At 51.5% G+C, this 19,731-nt stretch overlaps 6 protein-coding genes across 6 annotated transcripts; 2 read left to right on the forward strand and 4 right to left on the reverse strand.

The window, feature by feature from the left end:
- Nucleotides 1–5,435: 5,435 nt before the first annotated feature.
- Nucleotides 5,436–5,708, reverse strand: N7539_009310 (uncharacterized protein; the record flags this gene model as incomplete). Its single annotated transcript, XM_056938905.1, has 1 exon — nt 5,436–5,708. The coding sequence occupies one exon, from the start codon at nt 5,706–5,708 to the stop codon at nt 5,436–5,438; it is 273 nt and encodes a 90-aa protein (XP_056786282.1).
- A 1,383-nt stretch (nt 5,709–7,091) lies between these two features.
- Nucleotides 7,092–8,789, forward strand: N7539_009311 (uncharacterized protein; the record flags this gene model as incomplete). The annotated part of the gene is made up of 1 exon (XM_056938906.1): nt 7,092–8,789. One exon carries the CDS (start codon nt 7,092–7,094, stop codon nt 8,787–8,789), a length of 1,698 nt encoding a protein of 565 aa, XP_056786283.1.
- A 4,394-nt stretch (nt 8,790–13,183) lies between these two features.
- N7539_009312 (Yae1 family protein) lies at nt 13,184–13,966 on the reverse strand (the record flags this gene model as incomplete). The annotated part of the gene is made up of 1 exon (XM_056938907.1): nt 13,184–13,966. One exon carries the CDS (start codon nt 13,964–13,966, stop codon nt 13,184–13,186), a length of 783 nt encoding a protein of 260 aa, XP_056786284.1.
- Nucleotides 13,967–14,472: 506 nt separating this feature from the next.
- On the reverse strand, nt 14,473–16,366 carry N7539_009313 (SMP-30/gluconolactonase/LRE family protein; the record flags this gene model as incomplete). Its single annotated transcript, XM_056938908.1, has 9 exons — nt 14,473–14,690; nt 14,802–14,881; nt 14,953–15,049; nt 15,107–15,316; nt 15,388–15,495; nt 15,566–15,759; nt 15,824–15,978; nt 16,044–16,226; nt 16,292–16,366. The coding sequence occupies 9 exons, from the start codon at nt 16,364–16,366 to the stop codon at nt 14,473–14,475; spliced, it is 1,320 nt and encodes a 439-aa protein (XP_056786285.1).
- Nucleotides 16,367–17,410: 1,044 nt separating this feature from the next.
- Nucleotides 17,411–18,184, forward strand: N7539_009314 (uncharacterized protein; the record flags this gene model as incomplete). Its single annotated transcript, XM_056938909.1, has 1 exon — nt 17,411–18,184. One exon carries the CDS (start codon nt 17,411–17,413, stop codon nt 18,182–18,184), a length of 774 nt encoding a protein of 257 aa, XP_056786286.1.
- Nucleotides 18,185–18,491: 307 nt separating this feature from the next.
- Nucleotides 18,492–19,057, reverse strand: N7539_009315 (uncharacterized protein; the record flags this gene model as incomplete). The annotated part of the gene is made up of 2 exons (XM_056938910.1): nt 18,492–18,818; nt 18,968–19,057. The coding sequence occupies 2 exons, from the start codon at nt 19,055–19,057 to the stop codon at nt 18,492–18,494; spliced, it is 417 nt and encodes a 138-aa protein (XP_056786287.1).
- Nucleotides 19,058–19,731: the final 674 nt, after the last annotated feature.

Genomic DNA, 19,731 nt, shown 5'->3' on the forward strand with positions numbered 1-19,731 from the left:
CCGACTCGACGAAACTGGGGGAACAGGATAGAGAGAAATCGATTACTGGTAGAGATTTGGACAGATTCTCACTATATGCTGCAGCGATTTTAGGAACCGTTGAAATGATCTCACTCCACGACTTGACCTGTTCAACCAAATTTGGGTTGAGCCATCGCTCGGGCCATTGGAAAGTACATATCTCGGACTCCGTTGGCAGTGCCACGGTTGGGCGTCAAGCCGACCACAATGAGATCGTGCAATTGGAAGTGCCCGGGGTGCCTCTCGGGGTTGGCATACCATCACTTTGGGAATTTGAGGTCTACGCTGGTGATGATGAACTCTCTTGACCAGACTTGAGGCCCTCGATGAGTTCGCTCGTCATGTGTGCCTGGGGTCTTGCAACTGAATTGTGGCTTTCGCTTCCAGTCCCTCCAACAGATTGCAGCGGGTAACCCACGAGAAGGTGGATGTCTAGACCATCGTAACCGAGCCTAACGAAAGTCAGCGATGCGCTGGCAGACAGGCGCTAGCTCCTCAGTGACCTCCTGCCCACTCTCTCGGCTAAGAAATGGGACCCTGACGTAAATGGGGAGCTGTGGAGAGGGGAGATACTTGACAAGCTGACCTTGAATCCCATCTTATCTCTCTGGTCTGGCCAGTACTCAGTAGTCGTACGTCTCGACGAGAGACGAGCCCAAGCGACCGTGGAGTCCTGATCTCTGGGCCGGCGAGAAGTTATTGTATCACAGAACGCTCTCCATTCATCTGATTATGTTGAACCCCTGAATTCCGACCCAAATGCCATGAGATCGGACCTGCTGTCGTTCCACTGGAAACGAACTGACAGACCACTGGAACAGTCGGTTCGTTCCAAGGCGCGTAGGAGCATTCTGCCTCCACCGTTCCAGCTCGATCCATGGCACAGGACCAGGCCAGGTACCGAACTGGACCACTGCCACAACTCGCCCGAGTGATGAGAACCTAGGTACAGCATTGAAGAAAAAGATAATCGGAGGCGACCACAATATTGTAGTCAGCAACACACGGGAGGAAAATAAGTCGTAATGAATCTGTAGGAAAGAGAGATCTGCACAGGCGGAATCGCGATAGATCTGAGCCTCACTGAGGTGGGGAGGTTATCTTCCGCGAGAACATCACCGATGCGCTGTTGGACTCGGCGGCACATGACCTCAGCAGACAGCACCAGGGGGGAACAGATTCCAGAGCTACAGACTGATGGAACAAAGTTGTTGATAGATCATGGCATTTGCGACAGGGAAGTGCTTCGGTTATTCAACATTCAGCAATTTTGTGCATGTAAGTTGCTAATGAGAAGTTGTTACTGGGGCAAGGAATGAGTGGGACTCTACTTACAAATATACATCTGCTCGAGACTCTGTCCAAGGACCCATTGGGCTGTAAAGTGAACACATGAGATTCATGAGATTCATGAGATTCATGAGATCAGCAGCTAGGTACATCAACTTACTCACTCATTACCTAACGACTTTTTCTCAAATGAAGAGATGAAGCACTCTTCCTCATCCTAATGGAACATACCTAGCTACTCATGTCGGGCACTTGCTTCTCGGAAGTACACAATAAGGTTGCTTATGATACAGCCTACCGTCGACATGATGGGATACCTGAACCCCTGCAGCGTGTGGAACGTGCAGTTCATTTCCGAGGATTACAGACTCATTTTTGCTCGCAAGCTGTTATTGACCTGTAAAATCACACAAGCCTGATTATTTCTAGATTGCTCGCCTCCATCCATTTCAGTGTAATCGTGACAGCGTGAACTCATTACCGGTGGAGGGCTCCTTGTATCGTCCGCATGAACAGGAACCTTAGAAGATCTCTGTGACTGAGATGAGCTAGCCTTCGCCCTAGAGCACTAGAGTATAAAGAGACCCACGCGATGCTTAAGGTACGAGGGCTTATACTCAGTCAAGTTCCATGGATGGTAAGCTGAGATTGGAGATAGAATGAAGGATGACAGCGACACTACGCCTAATTCCAACCTGACTCCGCCCGCTCCCATCCACGCCGACCAGGCTGTTGAATGCCAAAATCTCATCCACCCAAAAACGCCATTCTGGAACACTCATCCACTACAATACAGACTTGAGAGCTCAAACGGTGACTCGTGTCATTTGATCAAGATGTAGAGTTCTCCTGCTGCTGTAAGACAGAAGATCTAAGAGACCCGGGAACTAAGCACGGAAAGTATCTTTCTGCCCAGCTGAGCCTAGCTCAGAGTCCGAATAGACTCCTACTCTTCATCCTGAATCGGTATATCAACATACTACCAAAAGCAGACGAGACTCGGAACGGGTCAAGAGCCCTCCCCGATGCACCGCGGATGCAACAAATGTCCCGTCCGCTCTCCTTGTTCTCTTTTCCCCTTTAATATTCATCATTACCTACTCAGCAAGTCTCAATCGGGCCAGCAGCTCTAATCAAAAGGACGATCTAAGTACAGCCCTCGCTGGGAGCCGGAGGTTAGGGGGAAGGGGCCGGGCAGCGGCCAAATTGAATACTGTAACTACCTGAGGAAGCTCCACGAGCGGGTGTACCTTGCGCACGGTAACCATGAGAACATGAGGTATTATAAGAGTCGGTTTCACGCATGCCTTGCAGCGAGAGTGGCGGGAGCGGTAGGAAGATCCATTGGAGCCCGGCTGCAGGACTATCGTGAGATCGGGAGCGGGGAGGCGCTATCCGTCGGAGTTGGAGCTTGAATGGGGTTCTTGATTGCTGGTGTTTCAGGTGCCTCGGGTGGATGTTTGATTATTTGGAGTCCTGATATGGGATTCCTTGTGGCAGTGTAGGGTTTCTTGATTATTGCGCTGGTGTGCCATGACATCACGGGCACAATTCACGTATTGTGTGCACTACTTTCTGGAATTGCATTCAAACGTCACGGAAGACGTTGAGACATGCTAATTTGGGGAGTAAGATTGGGTCCTGTCTGAGTTCTAGGTATGGTCGCTCACCGGGCTCAATCGCACGGTGATCCATACTACTGGATTGGAAGTTGATATTTCACTGTGGTCTACATTGATGTAGGGGTCTTCCACGTTAGGATTGGACGGGCAGTCTCATTTACTAGTTAGAGCTGAGATGGAAGCTGAAGGTCTCGGCTAATCTCGTATAATCATACAGACGGGAGCTACCACCTATATGTTACGATGCTTAGTCGATGCTTTCGCAAGTGATAGGAGCTGCACCATTGATCTAGAAGTGGAGATTTACCCAATTCATCACTCGGCGTCCGTCAGGTCTATTGTAGATGGACATGCGTTCCATGCCTCGCTTCAAGCACAATGCAATCAAAGACTTACTTCTTACCTACTCGGGCAGAGTAAGAAGGTGAGCAGGACGAGGAGAAAAGCGAGGGCGATGCGCCGGACGGGTGTTGGCCCTGGAAACAACTAGTAGTCCACCACCATTGTACATGAACACTCGAGCGCATGTCAAGTTGACTTGCATACATAATGCTCGTGCTAGGTATACAGGGGGTAGTAGTGAATCGTAGCTTGACGGCGGAGAACTTGGCTAGGAAGAAGAGATATCAAAACACGCTACTCATTCGAGACGTGTGGGACTGGGCACGTCATCGAGGAGAAGGATCTAGATCTTTGTGCGTGTTCAGAACTTTGCAGAGATCATACAGTTCGAAGTAAGGTAGTCACAGCCGCGGACAAGTTGGGCAGGTCTGGCGTCTGCCCTGCTCCCGGAGATCTTGTCCCGCTGCAGCGGTGCCCCCTCAAGGTACCGAGGTACAGCTGTAGTATGTGAAGAATTGATGTAATGCACGTCAAGGTTTGGATTGGAATGTGAATAGCTCAATTCGATCATGCAATCACAATGGCGCTCTCAAATGGTGCAAGTCATGATTTAGAAGTCCAAGGTAGGTACTTGTTGTATTTCCTGTAGGTAAGTAGCAAGTACCTCCGTGCTGCCCTTGATTGTATTGTCCGCTCATTGGGACATAATCTACATTCATGATGATCTGTAGACTTCCAGAGATACTGATCCAGCAGGGGCTTTGGCTCTAGGTCCCATCAGACACATGAATACCTACTCATGACCTGCAGGAGATTGACGTGGAATTCGCTAATTCATCACGTCACAAGGCTCGATCATTTCAGGTCTGTAGTTGTTGATATATTGAAGCAGACTGGACTCGTCGCTTAGAACACCAAGATCAAAAAGGTAATCAATTCTCAAGATGATCGGAGGCAATAGCCAGCGAGGTGTATTTCCAGCGCAGAAAAGGCTGACAAGAGCATAGTGATATCATATAGACGAGAAACCTAGTTCTGTCCACACAGTCAATGGGATCTCTGGAAGTGTACTTGTCCCTTTTCGACTCGGACCAACGGGATTGCTCTTCGCACGGCTTCCGAAGTCTTGAAAGTCCTGTCATACAACGAATTTGCCACAGTCAATGGTCTACAGGCGCGCGGGAAGATGAGATGTACCAATAAGAATGCCAACGATCGCGTGAGTTTCATATGCGCGAGCCGCAAATGTGATTCATCTAGTAGGGGAAGAAGATACACGTTTGCCGAGATAAGCATCAGTGATTGCCTGAAGTAGGGAGGGGCCTTCGGAGCAGCCAGTCTGAATGACCGATTCCCGCAGTGAATATGCATTTTGAAACGACAAGCAGATGAAACAGCGGATTTTGTGAGCCGAGGAAGAATGAAGTTAAGAAACCATCACCTTTCTTAGGTTCAGCACGGACGCCCGGAGGGATGTACGATCGAACTCGACGCATGGCGACGGAAGAGTCCGTACCAGAAGCACATTGCATTGCAGGCGACAAAAGATGGATCGCTCATTTTCGGATCGACTGCACAATTCGCCGCGGGTCATGGAAAGAACGAATTGTTCAGTGGAGGTGTATACTCCACGAGAAGATGGTTCAACTGGGTTCGAAGGGGAAAAAGAAGGTTCACCACCGAGGTACTACACTAGCTCGAGCCACGTCAAACGCGACCGGTCTAAATAGATCAAAGGGTGCGTTGACATGTTGATAGTAATGTGCAAAGGGCAACAAACGTGAAATAACCTTGGCAGAGGACATTGTTGATGACGATGGTAGGATTGACCGTCAGCCCAACCATTTGACGGATGGGTCCTTATCAGAAGCTTGAATCCCGGGGTATTCACGATTCCAAAGCTCTCAGACTCTTGCCAGTCCCACGCCGTTGCGCGGTTCCCAGGAATGAAGTTGCGTTGGAATGCGCTGGAACGGTGCGCCCGCTCCATGGAAGACTAACTGCCGCGCCCGGGGGGCATTGGACGTTGCAAGCAGTCCAAGAAACTCACGGTTGCACCGTTACTGTGCCAGTGTACCCTTGCTCTGTAAAAGGAGTTCTGCCTGGATATGGCGGACTCAGCATCATATTCATCATCATCATCACTATGGCGAGGCCCAGTCATAGTGGAGACTCCGCGCATCGGGTCGCTGTCGAGAAGCCGGAGTCGATCACTTTCGAGGTGCCAATACGAGACGATGCAAGAGGCTTGCGGAGGCCGAGGGTCTGGCCCCTCTGAACAAAGACACGGTCGATCGGTGGGGATCCCTCGATGCGCAGGGCTCTTGTGGCTGCAGCGGAAGAGCGTTCCCGGGGCTGGTCGGCCACCCGCTCGGTGGGCATCCCAGGCTGACATCTCACATTCTCGCGGCTCCCAACCTCGTCTGTCTGCATGGGATCTTTGGTTTGCAGTGAGTGTTTGGATGATGGATGGAGCTGTGGCACCCGCCTCAAGGGTTCTTGGGCGGGATATGCTGCAGGCTTGGCCTGCCAGCGTCGATTCCGATCCCCATTCCCGGGACGTGGGACTGGACGAGCTCCAAGTGGAAGGGCATTACACACTACACAGCGCTGGAAGTACAGTACTTTGTCCTGAGACGGTACTCAGTAGGCTGTCATACAACTCCATGTAGCGTAGTGTAGTGACAAGATCGTCATTGAGTCGAAATTGCCATTCTGCATTGTGTGCTGGAACGATTTTCACCAGTCAGACCGGGTATGTACTGGCAGGAGGAGGAAGACAAAGAAGGTCTTCCTACGTGACTCGTGTGGTTGACGCCTGGGCTCGATCATGACCTCAGCGAACAAAGGCACGCGACTGAAATCCAAGTCCCATCCGATTCAAATGAATGCGATCTCAAATTGAGGGTCTCTGATGCGACAGAATGTATGGATGGGCCCCGGCTAGGACGATCTTGTTTGCGCACAGCACCGCACACCCTAGTCCCTGAATGGCTACTCTACCAGAGCGTTTTAGTTAATATCTCCCCAGGGTTGCCTATTCTTCAGAAGATACCGTGATTGAACTGGAAATTGTAACTCGCCAGAGTTCCGCCAGTCCTCATCTGTTTGTCTGCCCGTTCGGTCATTCTGGCCTCGGTCTGCTCGCCTCAATGTTCCTCTTCCCTTGCCTCGACCGGTTCACATCAGCGACCGGACCTTACTGCGAATCGACATCCCTACACGGCCCAAGGGGACGTCATGTAAGGTCGGATCGATCATGTTGCGTCTGTGCTTGACGGAAGAGGTGCTTTTGTGGTTGGGCGGCATTGGTATGCATCGAAGATTTCCGGACCACTAGCGGTGCTGGAAAATGGAGTCGCATGGAGGAAGGAGAATTGGAAATGGAGGAAACCCCAAAGGAGACAGCTTTGCAAAGGAAAATGTCAAAATTCGGGGGGGAAAACAACCACACATAATTCCCGATTCCGTGCCAAATGAGACACAAAAAATAAACAGAAAAAATATATTTGAGTTAATTCATCACAACAGTAAGAATCCGAAAGAGGCAGACTCAAGCCACTGGCCACTCTTGTCTGCCAAGCCTAATTGGGAGGTAAGATCTATAAACCTATCCCCATCGCCCTGGGATCATAATCCAATCCTCCCCTTCCACTTCATCAATTCATTCCAAGTGTGAATCGCATCCCCTCACCTGGCCAAAATCTGGTCAGTCATCTCTTGACAGTGGGCTCTGAAGCTGTGGTGATCGTCCACCCTCAACACAATCGAGCTTACTACCGGCACGTCATACCCTGTGCCAGTACCTCAGAGCCCATGGATTGCGGAGATCAATACAGTCCAGGCGAATTGGACGCACTATACGCCGATTGGAATCGGTCGGAAACGACTATCTGCCTTCCTTCGCCCTCACCACTGACACGAGGATCGACATATCTCCCCAAAGAAGGATCTCGGGTGCTAGAGGAGGCTGTTCGCGATCCGTTTTACTTGGAACAGTCTCTCGAGGCCACCCCATCTTGGAACAGTGTTGACCATTCAGTCTGTGATGACATCTTGACTGAATACGAACACGAAGATTGTATAACACTCCCTCAAACCATTGACTCCTTCAACCCCCGCAAGTCGGCTGGTCAGAACAACCGCCCAGATCGCTCCACTATCGCCCAACTGGAATTCGAGAACAACCGACGCTTTCATCGCTACACCTCATCCACCGAGGATACACCCCGAGTGCTTCACAGCAGTCAAGAATCGTTTAGCTCAGTCAACACCGATACTGCTACCCCCGACTTGACACCCAGCAGCTCCTTCTCGTCGGCCTACTCCTCCGCCCCGTGCCCCGAAGCCGTTCTCAAGGCAACGGAGAAGCTATACCAACACGCACACCGTGCACAGCCTGCGCCCTGTCGTGCCTTTTACTTGCCTGCGTCAACACCACCACAGCAACTTCCTCTTGCGCCTCCCGTGCCTGCCATTCCTAGGAACTACACTCGCCCAGAGACGCCTCTTGTAGAACCCTCCCCCAGTTCTTTCACTCTGGCCATGAAATACGAGTCTCCAAGCATGTCCTCATCATCTCATCGGAGGAAGGCTCCCCCTCCATCATTATCCAACTTGGGTCGTCGCCCAAGCTCTCATGGCTCACGCAAGAAGCAACCGAGCCCTGGAACACGTACTCCATTGGATCCGTCCATGATCTCGCCTCCCTCCCTCATCAACCCCGTCACCATGGAGCCCCATGCAACACACTTTGAGCAAGCCCTCTTTATTCCTGCGAATGACTGTCCTAGCCCTATTCCTAGTCCCTCGGCCAGCTCCCCGCCCATTTCCAGGCAGTGGACAGCAACTTCCACGGAAAGACCGTCCACCTCTACTACTGCAGATGCGTTTTGTGAGCACTCGGTCTGGGAGTCCGACTCGGATAATGACTCAATCGGGCACAAGTCCCTGTCCCGGAAACCAATCGACACCCTGCGCAAAGTTCGCAGTCGTGCGAAGCTTCGTGCTGCCAAATCTCACCCCCGTCTGGGCCAACGACCCAGTCTGGATGACGCGGCGCTGGAGAAATTTCCTTGCGTGACAGATGATATCCTTGGTCCTCTGGTGCCGGAACCGTCGCCCGGTGGTAGTCTCCATCGACCCAGTACCAGCCGTGACGGCTTCCGTCCTCCTCATCCGCTACAGACGTTACGTCTCGTGGCGCCATCTTCTACATCCCTTCTGAACCCCCGTTCGCGAAACAACAGCCATGGTCAACTTCGTGAGTCCGATATGGACCGCTCCACTGCTGCAGCCGTTCAGGCCCAGTCGCGGCGACGGCAGCAGTCAGATTCCTCTGGATGTATTCACGAGGAATCTGACAAGCTGACCTCGATGTGCTATGAGCAGCATGCACCACTTCCCTTTGAAGAGCCCATGGATAACCGGCCGTTCTTCAAGCGAATGATTGACTCTCTCCGCTCTCTCAGCTGCCACAAAACAGCCCCCAAAACGCCCACTCCGACTCCTTGATTTGATACCCCCTGCTGCTTTCGGCGATGTGATTGCCGTTGGGCACAAATCTTTCTCATTTTCCGAGATAGAGGTCTGCCTCCTGTCACAACGATCGTGCAGCTCATCATATCTCCCCATCTCCGAGTGGCCCCTCTGCGTCTACATAACGATAATTATGCCTGCACTCGCCCACGCTATCATGCGCAATGTTTGGACTTGACCGACTTCTCCTATTTGTTGTATTCCCCAGCCTCACCAAAGCGAGAGGCTTGCTTATGACTTCCGCATACACTTCCGACGACTGATGCACCCTCCCACGGATGATTTCCTTGAATGTACTCCCTTCGCATCGTTGTTGATCTTGCGTATTGATGAGCCGCAGTCCGAAGCCTTCTCGGCATGTACCCTGCACTGTTGGAAACTACAATGCCTCATCCTCTGCAGACGTCCACATGATTGCCATTGCCTTGTCACATTCATCGGTACTTTGCATTTGCGATCAATCTTCGCATCATTCTTTTGCCCTCCCGCGAGCAAACCATGCTCCCCTGTGCCTCTTCGGCTACGCATACCTTGGCTGTGCTCAGTCCTGCTTAACCATTTCCTTTGTTTGACTACTATATTAATTTAATTACACACGCACCCTGCTCCATCGAGTCTACTATCTCTTGTACGATTAACTCCCTATCATTTTCGTCTTACATAGAGTTGTCCCTGAGTGTCTCCCAAAAGCTTTATCACTCTGATCCTTCATTCCAATATCTTTACGCATGATGACCCATCAGTTCAACACTTACTAGCCAATGAAACTATCCCTTGCTCAGTAGCAATGGCTTTCCATTCTCAATAACGACTGAACGTGTACCGCTGCCAGGACGATGGGCCGGTAGAATGCCTCGCTCCTTGATTCTTCGGAATCCTAGTTCCATCGTTGCTAAAGCCAACCCGCCCCCCTCTTTCCAGTGCTGAAGCTACCTACCTTTTCCAGCGTTTACCACTACAACCCTACCCGCTTAGGGACAACGTCTTCTTTCGTCGACAATCAGTATTTTTCCGACCGCTCCCTACCGATAGCTATTCGCCTCACTTTACAGCAATCGTCCGGTCTTGTAGTCAGGTGAGAAAGAACCGCTATGTTGAGAGCATCCTCGAGCTCTGCAGTGCTCTCACATCCCTCGTCCGGAGAAAAGACACTCTTTTAAGCTCTTGACATATTGCCAGTGCGGAGAATCCCCATCCTGTAAATCTTCCGATCTTCCGGTTCTATTAACGTCCCTTCTCTACTCCTTCCTTCGCTGCTCCGCTTAGCCTCTTCTATATACCGGATCCCAACTTCTGTAAAGATCGCTACCAAGCACAGCAGTGCAGGCCACTAATCGCAAGATAATGAAAACAATAAAGCTATTGTCAATCCTCGATCCAGTGGCACTATCGCCTCGACTTACCCTACCCTAGGGCCTCCCAATTGCTGCCGATCTACTCGGGTACCGTCCCGACTCCCCACCTACTTGCAGCTCCCGCCTCGGATGCGCGGGCACTGCATCCAAAGACGAAGCACCTTGCATAGCTAGCCCTTCAGGCTGCAGAGAATTTTGACTTTCTCCCTCCAAAGAGCTACCGAGTAGAATGTATTGTGTGTGCCGTTCTACCCAAGATCGGGCAGTTGCCGTTCTCTTCAGGACGAGAGCGTACAAGTTTCGATTAAGTACCTTTGACACGCGGGCAGGCCTCATCTATTAAGCATGTAGTATGTCACTCAGCCGACTGAATACCAAACCACGGCCACATTGTGAAAGTGTTCCTGATCCGCATTGCCTGGGGATCTGAACCCGTTTCACCCAAGTGAGTTAGCCCCGAGCATCGTAGGAGGAGAGTATTGAAAGTTTGTAACCATCATCTTACGGTACAAAGGAATGCCTTTGAGTTAAGGTTTTGCCTGAAGATGAAAGTTGGACTACGCGTCGCAATGCATTCAGTCTAGGATTCTCTAGTCTCACTGCAGAGGCTTATATTCTGGCCTATAGAATCTTTGTATTACATTTTCCCCTCTTGGAATCGAACTTTTGTAAATTGGCCTTGCATGGAATTTGAAACATTAGAGTATCCTTTTGTATGGACTGGTGGATTTCACAGTGGGCCCTTTGGATGAAGTCGCTATACCCACCTGAAAAGGTCATGTCCGTGAGCATCATATTCGAAGAGTCCCAAGTAGTTCGAGTACTTTCGTTTCTCGGCCACTTCACTCAGAGGAACAGAGACAGTGGACGATGTACCACCGACTCAGATCCTTTACTTTTCGATCGACAGCCAAGTTGCTCAGTCATGTACCAAGCCCAACTCCAACCCCAAACGTGATGTGGTTTAGCTACCTAAACTATCTCTCCACCAAAAATGCGAAACCACAGATATCACGCACATGCCCCAATAGCATAGCAACACAACTGTCAACAAAGGCTCCACCTACTCATACTCCCCCCTCCAGATCGCAATCGCACTGTCTGCATATCTCCCTTTTCAATTCTGTATTTTCAAGCCGTCTCATCCCCTTCTCAGCCTCAGTCGAGCTCCAGTTCCAGCCCCGACCCACTCATGGACGGATTCATCCCCCTTGCATTTCTCAAAAAGATCCCGAGGGGGAGGTCCAGAGCCGCGCCACACGGTTACTTTTTGGCTTTACGACAGACTAAAGTACTGCGTTTTTATGTATGTCTAACTATTTATATTGAAATAGTGACCTTGACTTTTCTACAGTACATGTTGTACAGTATTGTTTGTGGAGGAAGGAATGTTACGGTCTCATGCAGGTGGATCGTAGAAGTATACATCACGACTGTCTGTCCGAAGGCACAGCTCTGTATAGGAGATTTGATTCTGGCCCTTTGTAGAAATCGTGCTTTCTACACTAGGTACTGGTCACTCATCGCAATTCTTGATTGAGCTCATCATACCCTACTGCAATGTTGTAGTTGCTGGTCTCTGAAACTGTCAGCTGAGTCTGTGCAAAGCTTCGTCTTGGCCTGAATCCGATCGAAGTATGAACTACGGATCTGTTAGCCTCTGATAACAAAGCTCTGTTCAATGTATACCAGTTCTCTCGGACATGACTCGGAATCTGACATGAGTGTAAGAAAATTTGTCGATCAGGGGCCTATGAATCGACGGAATGATTATTGAGTTCATCGGTATGGATGACGCCCAGGGAGAATCCCAGGGAGACTAAGCCTCAGCTACCAGCACCGAATCTATGCATTGGAAAGATCGATGAGAAGACGCTCCTGTCGCAATATCATATTTTCGCTAAATCAGTAATTGATGATAGATTATGTTTGATGATCAATGTACCATGTTTACCATGTCCTCGGCGTGAAAGTCCTCAACCTCTGTTCGCAAGGTCCGCCTTAAGTGTGGCTGTGGAATCCAAGACTTCTCCAAGACTCCGAGGTACAAATTCCTTTCAATTTCAGATTGATCTACACGTATGTATGAAGCTGCGCAAACATGAAAATTTTCGGCCTCTTTCAATCGCCACATCTGATCTCATTCGCGGGGTATATTATCTTCCAAAGTGGCTAGCAGTAACCGGGGGGTGGTGTGCCTTGAAGCTAAAAATAACGTCGAGACCATCCAAGCTGCCGATGGAAGATAAACATGCCGACCCGCAAACCCATTCGCATATGCAGAGAGAATCGAAGCCCGCCACCGAAGGAGAAGAAGAAGAAGAAGAAGATCCAGATGATGTATCAACTGAATTGGCGCCAAGCCCATTGCACGGCAGTAACCGATTGCCTTTCCAGAGTCGTTCTTTTTTGCCTCTGGACTTTTGTCAAGAATTGGCAAATCATTCAGCTCTCTTGCCTTCTTCAGAAACGACATCATTTACTTTCTCCCCTGCACAACAAAGGAGGGTTCGTGCTCCACCATGTGTCTCGGCAACGGGGCAGACCAGATTTCCAACCTTCAAAACTGCAGCAAAGGAGCAGCCGGATCCTTTCTTCCGCCGGTCCTTTTATCCTCTGTACTGCAGTTGCTGCATCTGTCCCTTGCAGTCGGTGCGTCAAATCGAACACGGTCGCTGGGATTCGGCGTGGCCGAAGGGTGACCGTGCAGGCACAGCGGGACGGACAGCGGGATTGGCAAAAGAAAACATGGCCCGCTCGCCCGCTGCATACAGCAGCGCAGCGCAGTGCAGTGCTGGACAAGTGGGCTCGTAGTGATAGTGTCGGTGATTCATTGTCTGAGATGAACCAGCGAAACCCAGCACAATTCGAGCCCCCTCCAAAAGAAGGATCAAAAGAGGAGAGCTGGGCGTTGTATGGTCCGAGATGGTGATCTTGCCCGAGGTAAAAGCAAAAACAAAAGACAATGCCAATGCCAGACTCGAGCACGCTGTAGCGGATAGACAGTCACAGCCTTCAGCTTCGGTCACTAGCAAGAACCTGATCCGAGGAAGTGGTCTTTTCCGAGCTTTCCTTCATTTCAAGCGCCTCCATATTCTTCTCCCATTGATAGACTGTCATTTTCTCTTCCCATCTGGTGACCACCGTATCGCCCTTCCTGCCCAATTGAACTTCTGCATTTTCCGCATGTCCTGTTGCCGATGTCGACGCCTGATCCGCAGACGTAGCAGATGCAGCAAAGACCGACTGCACGCTCAGAGCCTTCACAGCTTCCCGGTATAACTTGAGCACCTCATCTCGCTTTCGAGTTTGCAAATCCTGGGCCTTGGCCTCGGTCGCACATGCCTCGTTCGATCGCGATGCTGCAGCGCGACCGGCCGGCTTCTTAATCACGCCCGAGGAAGACCGATCCTCCAATCCCCGTAGAATTCCCTCCAAGATTCCCAAGATGGTGCCTGCTCGCATTCCCAGCTGGGCTCCGACGGGAAATCCGGCGTCGAATCCACGCTGGACATGCTCGCCCTTGGCGGTCGAGACACCATCGCGGTACCCCGCGGTGACGTGTTGCCGACGGAGAGAGGGCAGATCGGACGGTTCGGTCGTTGTTTTCGAATCAGTTGCGTTGGGATCAGATTGGCGCTGGGTCTCGCGGGGTGGCGACGAGCCAAAGATGTCGTCGAGAGAATTGTCGACTGCGTAGTCGGTGTCGTTGTCGCTGTGTGCGGCGCTCATGGTTGTCGCGGGAGAAGGTGGCGCAGATAGGGTGGCGCTGGAATCGGTGTGAGACGAAGCGGGCATTCTTCTTGGATGGTCGCACTTGAATCTTGTCTCAATCCGCAGGTGACGATCTCTCGGTGCCTCTTATGGGTGACAACTTGGGGTTTGGTCGGAGCCTGATAGAGGATATGCTGGGAAATTGTGCCGATGAGGGTGGCGGGGGGGGTTGCAGGCGATAAGAAAAAAAAAAAGAAACTCGAGTCGCTATCAGCTATCGTAATCATCCGGGCTTCGCAACCTTCCAATGCTAATAAAGCCTTCTGGTGCTGCATTCGATTCACGTCGTGATTAGATGCAACCTCGACTCAATATTCGAACTCTTAATTTCCTGGCATCCCACATCACTCTTCCAAAACAGTATCGATTATCTTCTGTCTTTCCTCTGACCAAAGTGGATGGCCAGACACCTTGAAGCATATTACCCTAACGCCCGAAAGGGTGAGACTTCACGATTCCTTTGAAAAATGCCCTTCAACTTGGTAAAATCAATCATCCCATCTGCCGTCACGTTTCTTTCTGGAAACCCTTCACATCTCGCTCTCTACATAATTCCCATCAGCGGCCACGGTGGCGTAATACAGATCCGTCTCCGCGCAAATCACCATACGGCCATGTCCAACGAACTGGAAATTCGCGGTCGTCGAGCCAAGGAAGATCTTGCCAATGAGTTTAGCGGATGGATTCCACACTTGCACTCCATCTCCACAGCCGGCGTAGACGTTGCCCTTGGAATCACAGTGAATACCTGACCGATGGGTTAGAATTGATCGGCAGGCGTCGTTTCTCAACGAGCAAGGACATGAACGACCGTGATTTGGCACAATGGGCATAATAAGTAAAAGTCACATATACGTACCGTCAGGAGCACCAGGGCTCACGAATGCAAAAGTCTTGCGATTTTCCAAAGTACCGTCCTCTTTCACATCGAAGCGGTAGCTGGATCCACGGGGGGTTGGTCCGGTTAGAGGATCCCTTGAGAGTCGGCGTATACCTGGATGCGAACTTACATGGAAGCAGGCTGAGTGAAGTTCATTCCATAGAACCCGTAATTGATGCCCGTGTCGGTCACATAGGCATGCTTACCGTCGGGTGAGAAGGTGAGACCTGGTACAAGTCAGTGCTTTCCACTCGTAACCAAATATTCGACGAACAAGGCCATACCATTGGGGTGACCAAAGTTGTCCGCCACCACAGTAACGGCACCAGTGCTGGGATTCAATCGGTATACCTGGTCCCGCAGACCCGGGGATGGGCGGAAATCCTGAACATAGCCATAGATGGTGTCGGTGAAATAGACATCTTTATTTTTGGGATGAATAGCAACATCGTTCAGGGAGTTGAACTGGCGTCCGAAGAAGTTGTTCAGGAGGACTACTCGAATGTTTAGTGGCGTGGGTGGATCCAAGGTATCTGTGCGGATTGTAGAGCCATCCTATACTCACCAGTCGTGTTGTAAGGACTTTGAGGGTTCATGACCCACAAGGCAGGGGGTGAGCTGTTACCCTGGCCTTCCCCGGTAAAGACGATTTCTCCGCGGTAGTTGGTTGCGCCTATCGAGTGGTCATTAGTCAATGAGCTCGCAGCCAAATGTAGCCCCGAATGAGCCTCTCAGACACATACCATTAGGGTTAATCACCATCGGCGATGAAGGGACAGTAACCACATTGACCCGACCAGCGGCATCACTCTGATTGTAGTACCTCGCCGCCTCGGAAAGACTAATCTTCTCGATTATGGCCGACTTGTTCAACCCTGTGCCGGAGGTTTTGGCGCCCGCATTCTGCACAAAGAAGACCTCATCCGTTTTTTTCGACCTGGAAGGAGCACAGCGCGTCAGCTAGCAGCGGAGCTTGTGCAGAGGATTGAAGGGTTGCGTACCAAACCACAGCTTCGTGATATAAAGGGTTCTTGGGCGAATGCGCGATTCGTGTCAATGTCGGATGACTTCCAATAATCTTCATGAATTCTTCATCGTAGACGTGGAAGGGTCGATTGGTTAGAGCCTGTTCAGTGAGTCCGGGAGGGACAAAGATCTGGGACCAGCTCATGTTAGATTTGGAGTCACGATGGGGCATCAAGTGGAGTGCGACTCCCATACATTGTCTGCATTGAACACAGCAGGTGGTTGGGTGTTGTTGAGCACGTTGAATGCCTTTTGATTGATCAACTGCGCTTGCGCCGGAAGATTGCTGGCCTCTGCGCCTGATGAACCCAGAAGGGCGAGGGCAGCGACGAGGACAGATGTGGCAGTCATGATCACCCAATTGACGTTGATTCTCTTCTGCATTGAACAGATTAGTTCCAAAGCACGTACCATGGAAAAGATATCCTCCAAAGGCAACGTACCGTGGACGCAGATGTTTGATCTGCGATGGACAATTTCCCCGGCCTTTTCTCGCGAGTATGCCGCAGCGGCTTCATCTCATATTTGTAGTCCTTCCAGCACACGTGGGGGTGCCGGGGGGGGGGGGGGGGGAGAAGACTGTCTTCTTGGAGCAGCCGTGGGGGCAATACGAGTCTGTTCACTCTGTTCCCTGCTCGGATCCGACCTGACAAGGCAATTGATCTGCCGATCTTGTTCATTGAGTGCAGAACGTCCCTCGCCGATCTCAGTGATATATGGAAAGTTGACCCTGCAAACGAGTTCATCCTCTTCATAGCATCGGCAACCCCCCCACTCGGGCCCCAAGGAAGCTGGGCGAACCCTTTCTCGGGAGTGGATGCGGAGACTCCAAGCTGTTGGCCTTCGGAGTTGATCCGAGGGTCTACTGCAACCCCGCAAAAAGGGACGGATTGGGGTTAGAAGGCAAGTTGAAGCAGAAGTTTAAACCCCAAGGTGGATGACGAGAGAATGCCAAGAATGCTTGCGCGCACTAACCCAAGTGTGAAAAGAATCGTCACCCCCAGTGCGTTGGCAGTGATCTGAGGGCTCTGACAGTCTCAATCTTCCAGGACATAGATCTCGGTGTTTCGAGATGACGGGGAGTTGGACACAAGCCTGGGCATATCTACCAAAAACCCACCGATGAGGATTGGCATACGTCAGTGGTGAGACTTGGCGTGGTAGGAGAGAGTCTAGAGACTAGACAGTCCCGAACAGAGTTGACGCCGAGCTTGTGCGGTCAATTGCAGACTCAGGATTGAAGCCATGACAGCCATGCTTATTCCGTACGTCGGTTGTCGTGGGAGATTATGTTGCGATTGAGCGCGGAAGGTCTTCGCCCGAATTGGGCCCCCTGTACCTTATTGAGGACCCCCCCTGGCCACTGCCCGATCGTATGATTACTGCGAAGAGTCACAGGGTGCGGGCAGGTAACTAAGCAGTTTCACCAGGCAGTTTCGACTTGAACTCGGAGAAGAACTACACATCTCCACCGGTGTCGCTGCCAATTTCTTCAATCCAATGCCAATCTTCCTGAGCAGGGACTGTACTTCCTACTATCATTTCTGGCCAAGAACAACACCATGGCAGGACGGACCAGTACACGCCTCCTCTACTTGACAGTACCCCTCGGCGCAGCTTCGGCCTATGGCATCCACATTGGCCTGTCACACCTAGAAGCCAAATACCCCAACCTTTCAGCCTCCAAGTACGCCAGTGCTGCTCTCCAAGCTCCGCAGCACCCGGACACCCAACGCTGTGCCTATACCGACATTTTCGCAGCGCAGATTCCACTGACGGCGTTGCAAAAACGCACTCGGTCCGGTACTCATCAAACGGACCAAATCGCACTCGAAGAGGCATGGGCTCGGACAGTGCTGAACAGCCGCATCCTCCGGGTGGAAGCCTCTGTACTGGGTCTATTAACGAAGGGGAAGTTCCACCCTGGAGATACAGGCCAGAATGGATTTCGTGACGGTCGTGACGGCACGACGCAGACACTGCTGAATGGAGTGGCGTATACGCAACGCATCCCGGGCGCAGATGCAGACAGTCGTGGGTTATTGATTGCGTGGGGGATGGCAGAGCCACCACGGGTCTTTTTTGAGATGATCGCTCGCTGGGGATATCCCTGGCGCTTGATGTCCGGGGGACGGCATGAGATGGGCGTGTCGGATCCTTATGAGGTTCCGGGGCGAGGTCTGTGCGTGGATGTACGATTTGCGGGCGCCCATGACTATGAGATTTTTGCTGTCGAGGGGGAGAACCAAAAAGTGATTCCGGCCTGGGTGATGCGATTACATGCGGGATATGCGCGATTGATTCTGGACCAGGCGGTGCGAGAGCTGTTGCAATGACAGACATCCGAACGAGGAGATTGAGGGATATGACTATGGCACGATACGGGTAAGGTACTCGGGGGATGATCCGATCTGCGGAACCTCTCAGTGTCAAGTAGCAGAGCAGTATGAACCAAGCAATCAACGGACTATAGTCCCTTCCTATGTACAAGCAGCCGTATCACGGCGTTGAGGGGGCCGGGCAACAGCCTGTTTCACATCCGGTGTTTGCGTGTTGTAAGCTGTACAGATTTGCAGAATCTTGAACGGGAGGGAAACCATCCTCGAACTAGAACCCGAGACTCGTCTCGGCTCTGCACGAAAGTCAAACGCAAGACGCCCCATGTGAGACTACCGACCATGACCGGAAGCCGTTGTACGGATAACAGATCGCCCAGCCATCGGTGATGGAATCCAACAAGGCCGCCTCCCCTCCGGAGCAATCATCGGTGCTGAACATGCAGAGATCGTGGGCATCATTCTCATTCGGACTTTTCCACGAGATACTCTTGACATTTGTCGAATTCAAGTCACTCGGAAGGGGTTGGCAGTCAAGGTTGCCTTTGACCCTGCGGTGGGTGATAATTATGCTGTAATCGGTGACGTTGGGGTTGCAGACGGGAAGTGCAGCGCTGAGGAACGCGAGATCCCACTAATAGTTGTACAAGGAAGCGTAGTGAGTTAGTCAGAGCCTCATCGAGATTGACCGTTTCATATGAATGTTTGAATCATCAACTCGGACACAGCACGTGAGACTCGATTCAGCCTGCACCTCGCTTCGCTTCTCTTCCATGTACTTACACTGGTATATTTGAGGACCTTGGGCGGGACAAACGGACTCGCCATCGCAGCCATAGCAAAGACGCCAACCAAAGTAGCGCCGAGATGCATCCTGTCGTGATGTGCCGTTGCCGCGGCGAATGCAAAACGTACGTGAAACGGCGTGATCGAGTCCCAAAGGCGCCCGACTTCTATACAAAAGACCTCTCAGAGGAGCGTCGAAGAGCAAAGCAAGGCAAAGCACACAAAAATAAAAAAAAGAAGAGAAAGCAAACAGACCCACGGAAACAGTTGAGGGTTTTATCTTACTCCATCGGTCAGAGAAGACGAAGAAACAAAAATCGGCAACGGTCCAGCTGAGCCCCGGACTCGTGGAGTCTTTCGACACGTCGACAATCACATCACGCCCACTAATGCAGCGTGTCAGAAGTCAGGCCGTCCTCAAGCGATCCAGAATCGAGCTTCCACCCAGCATCTTCATGCACAACACTACTGGGAAAATTCGAGACCTCCGAGGGCCCTGGAGAAGCACAAACCGATCAGAGTAACGGTCCCGCTTCCATCGCACGCCACTGCCGATCCTGAACGGACCCTCGCCTCGTCTTATCCAGTCCAGCAGTCCAGCAGTCCAGCAGTCCAGCAGTCCAGCAGTCCAGCAGTCCAGCAGTCCAGCTGTGCAGCCCTGGAGGGTCCAGCGAAACAGCTGCAAGTTCACGTGCAGAGGCGTGGTCCAGACCCCTCAGGTGGAATCGCCGGACCAGGGGCTGTCCAAAGCCTTCTCGTAT

This window comes from Penicillium diatomitis (assembly GCF_028827545.1).
Source record: "Penicillium diatomitis strain IBT 30728 chromosome Unknown utg000015l_segment0_segment0, whole genome shotgun sequence".
Classification (NCBI taxonomy): Eukaryota; Fungi; Ascomycota; class Eurotiomycetes; order Eurotiales; family Aspergillaceae; genus Penicillium; species Penicillium diatomitis.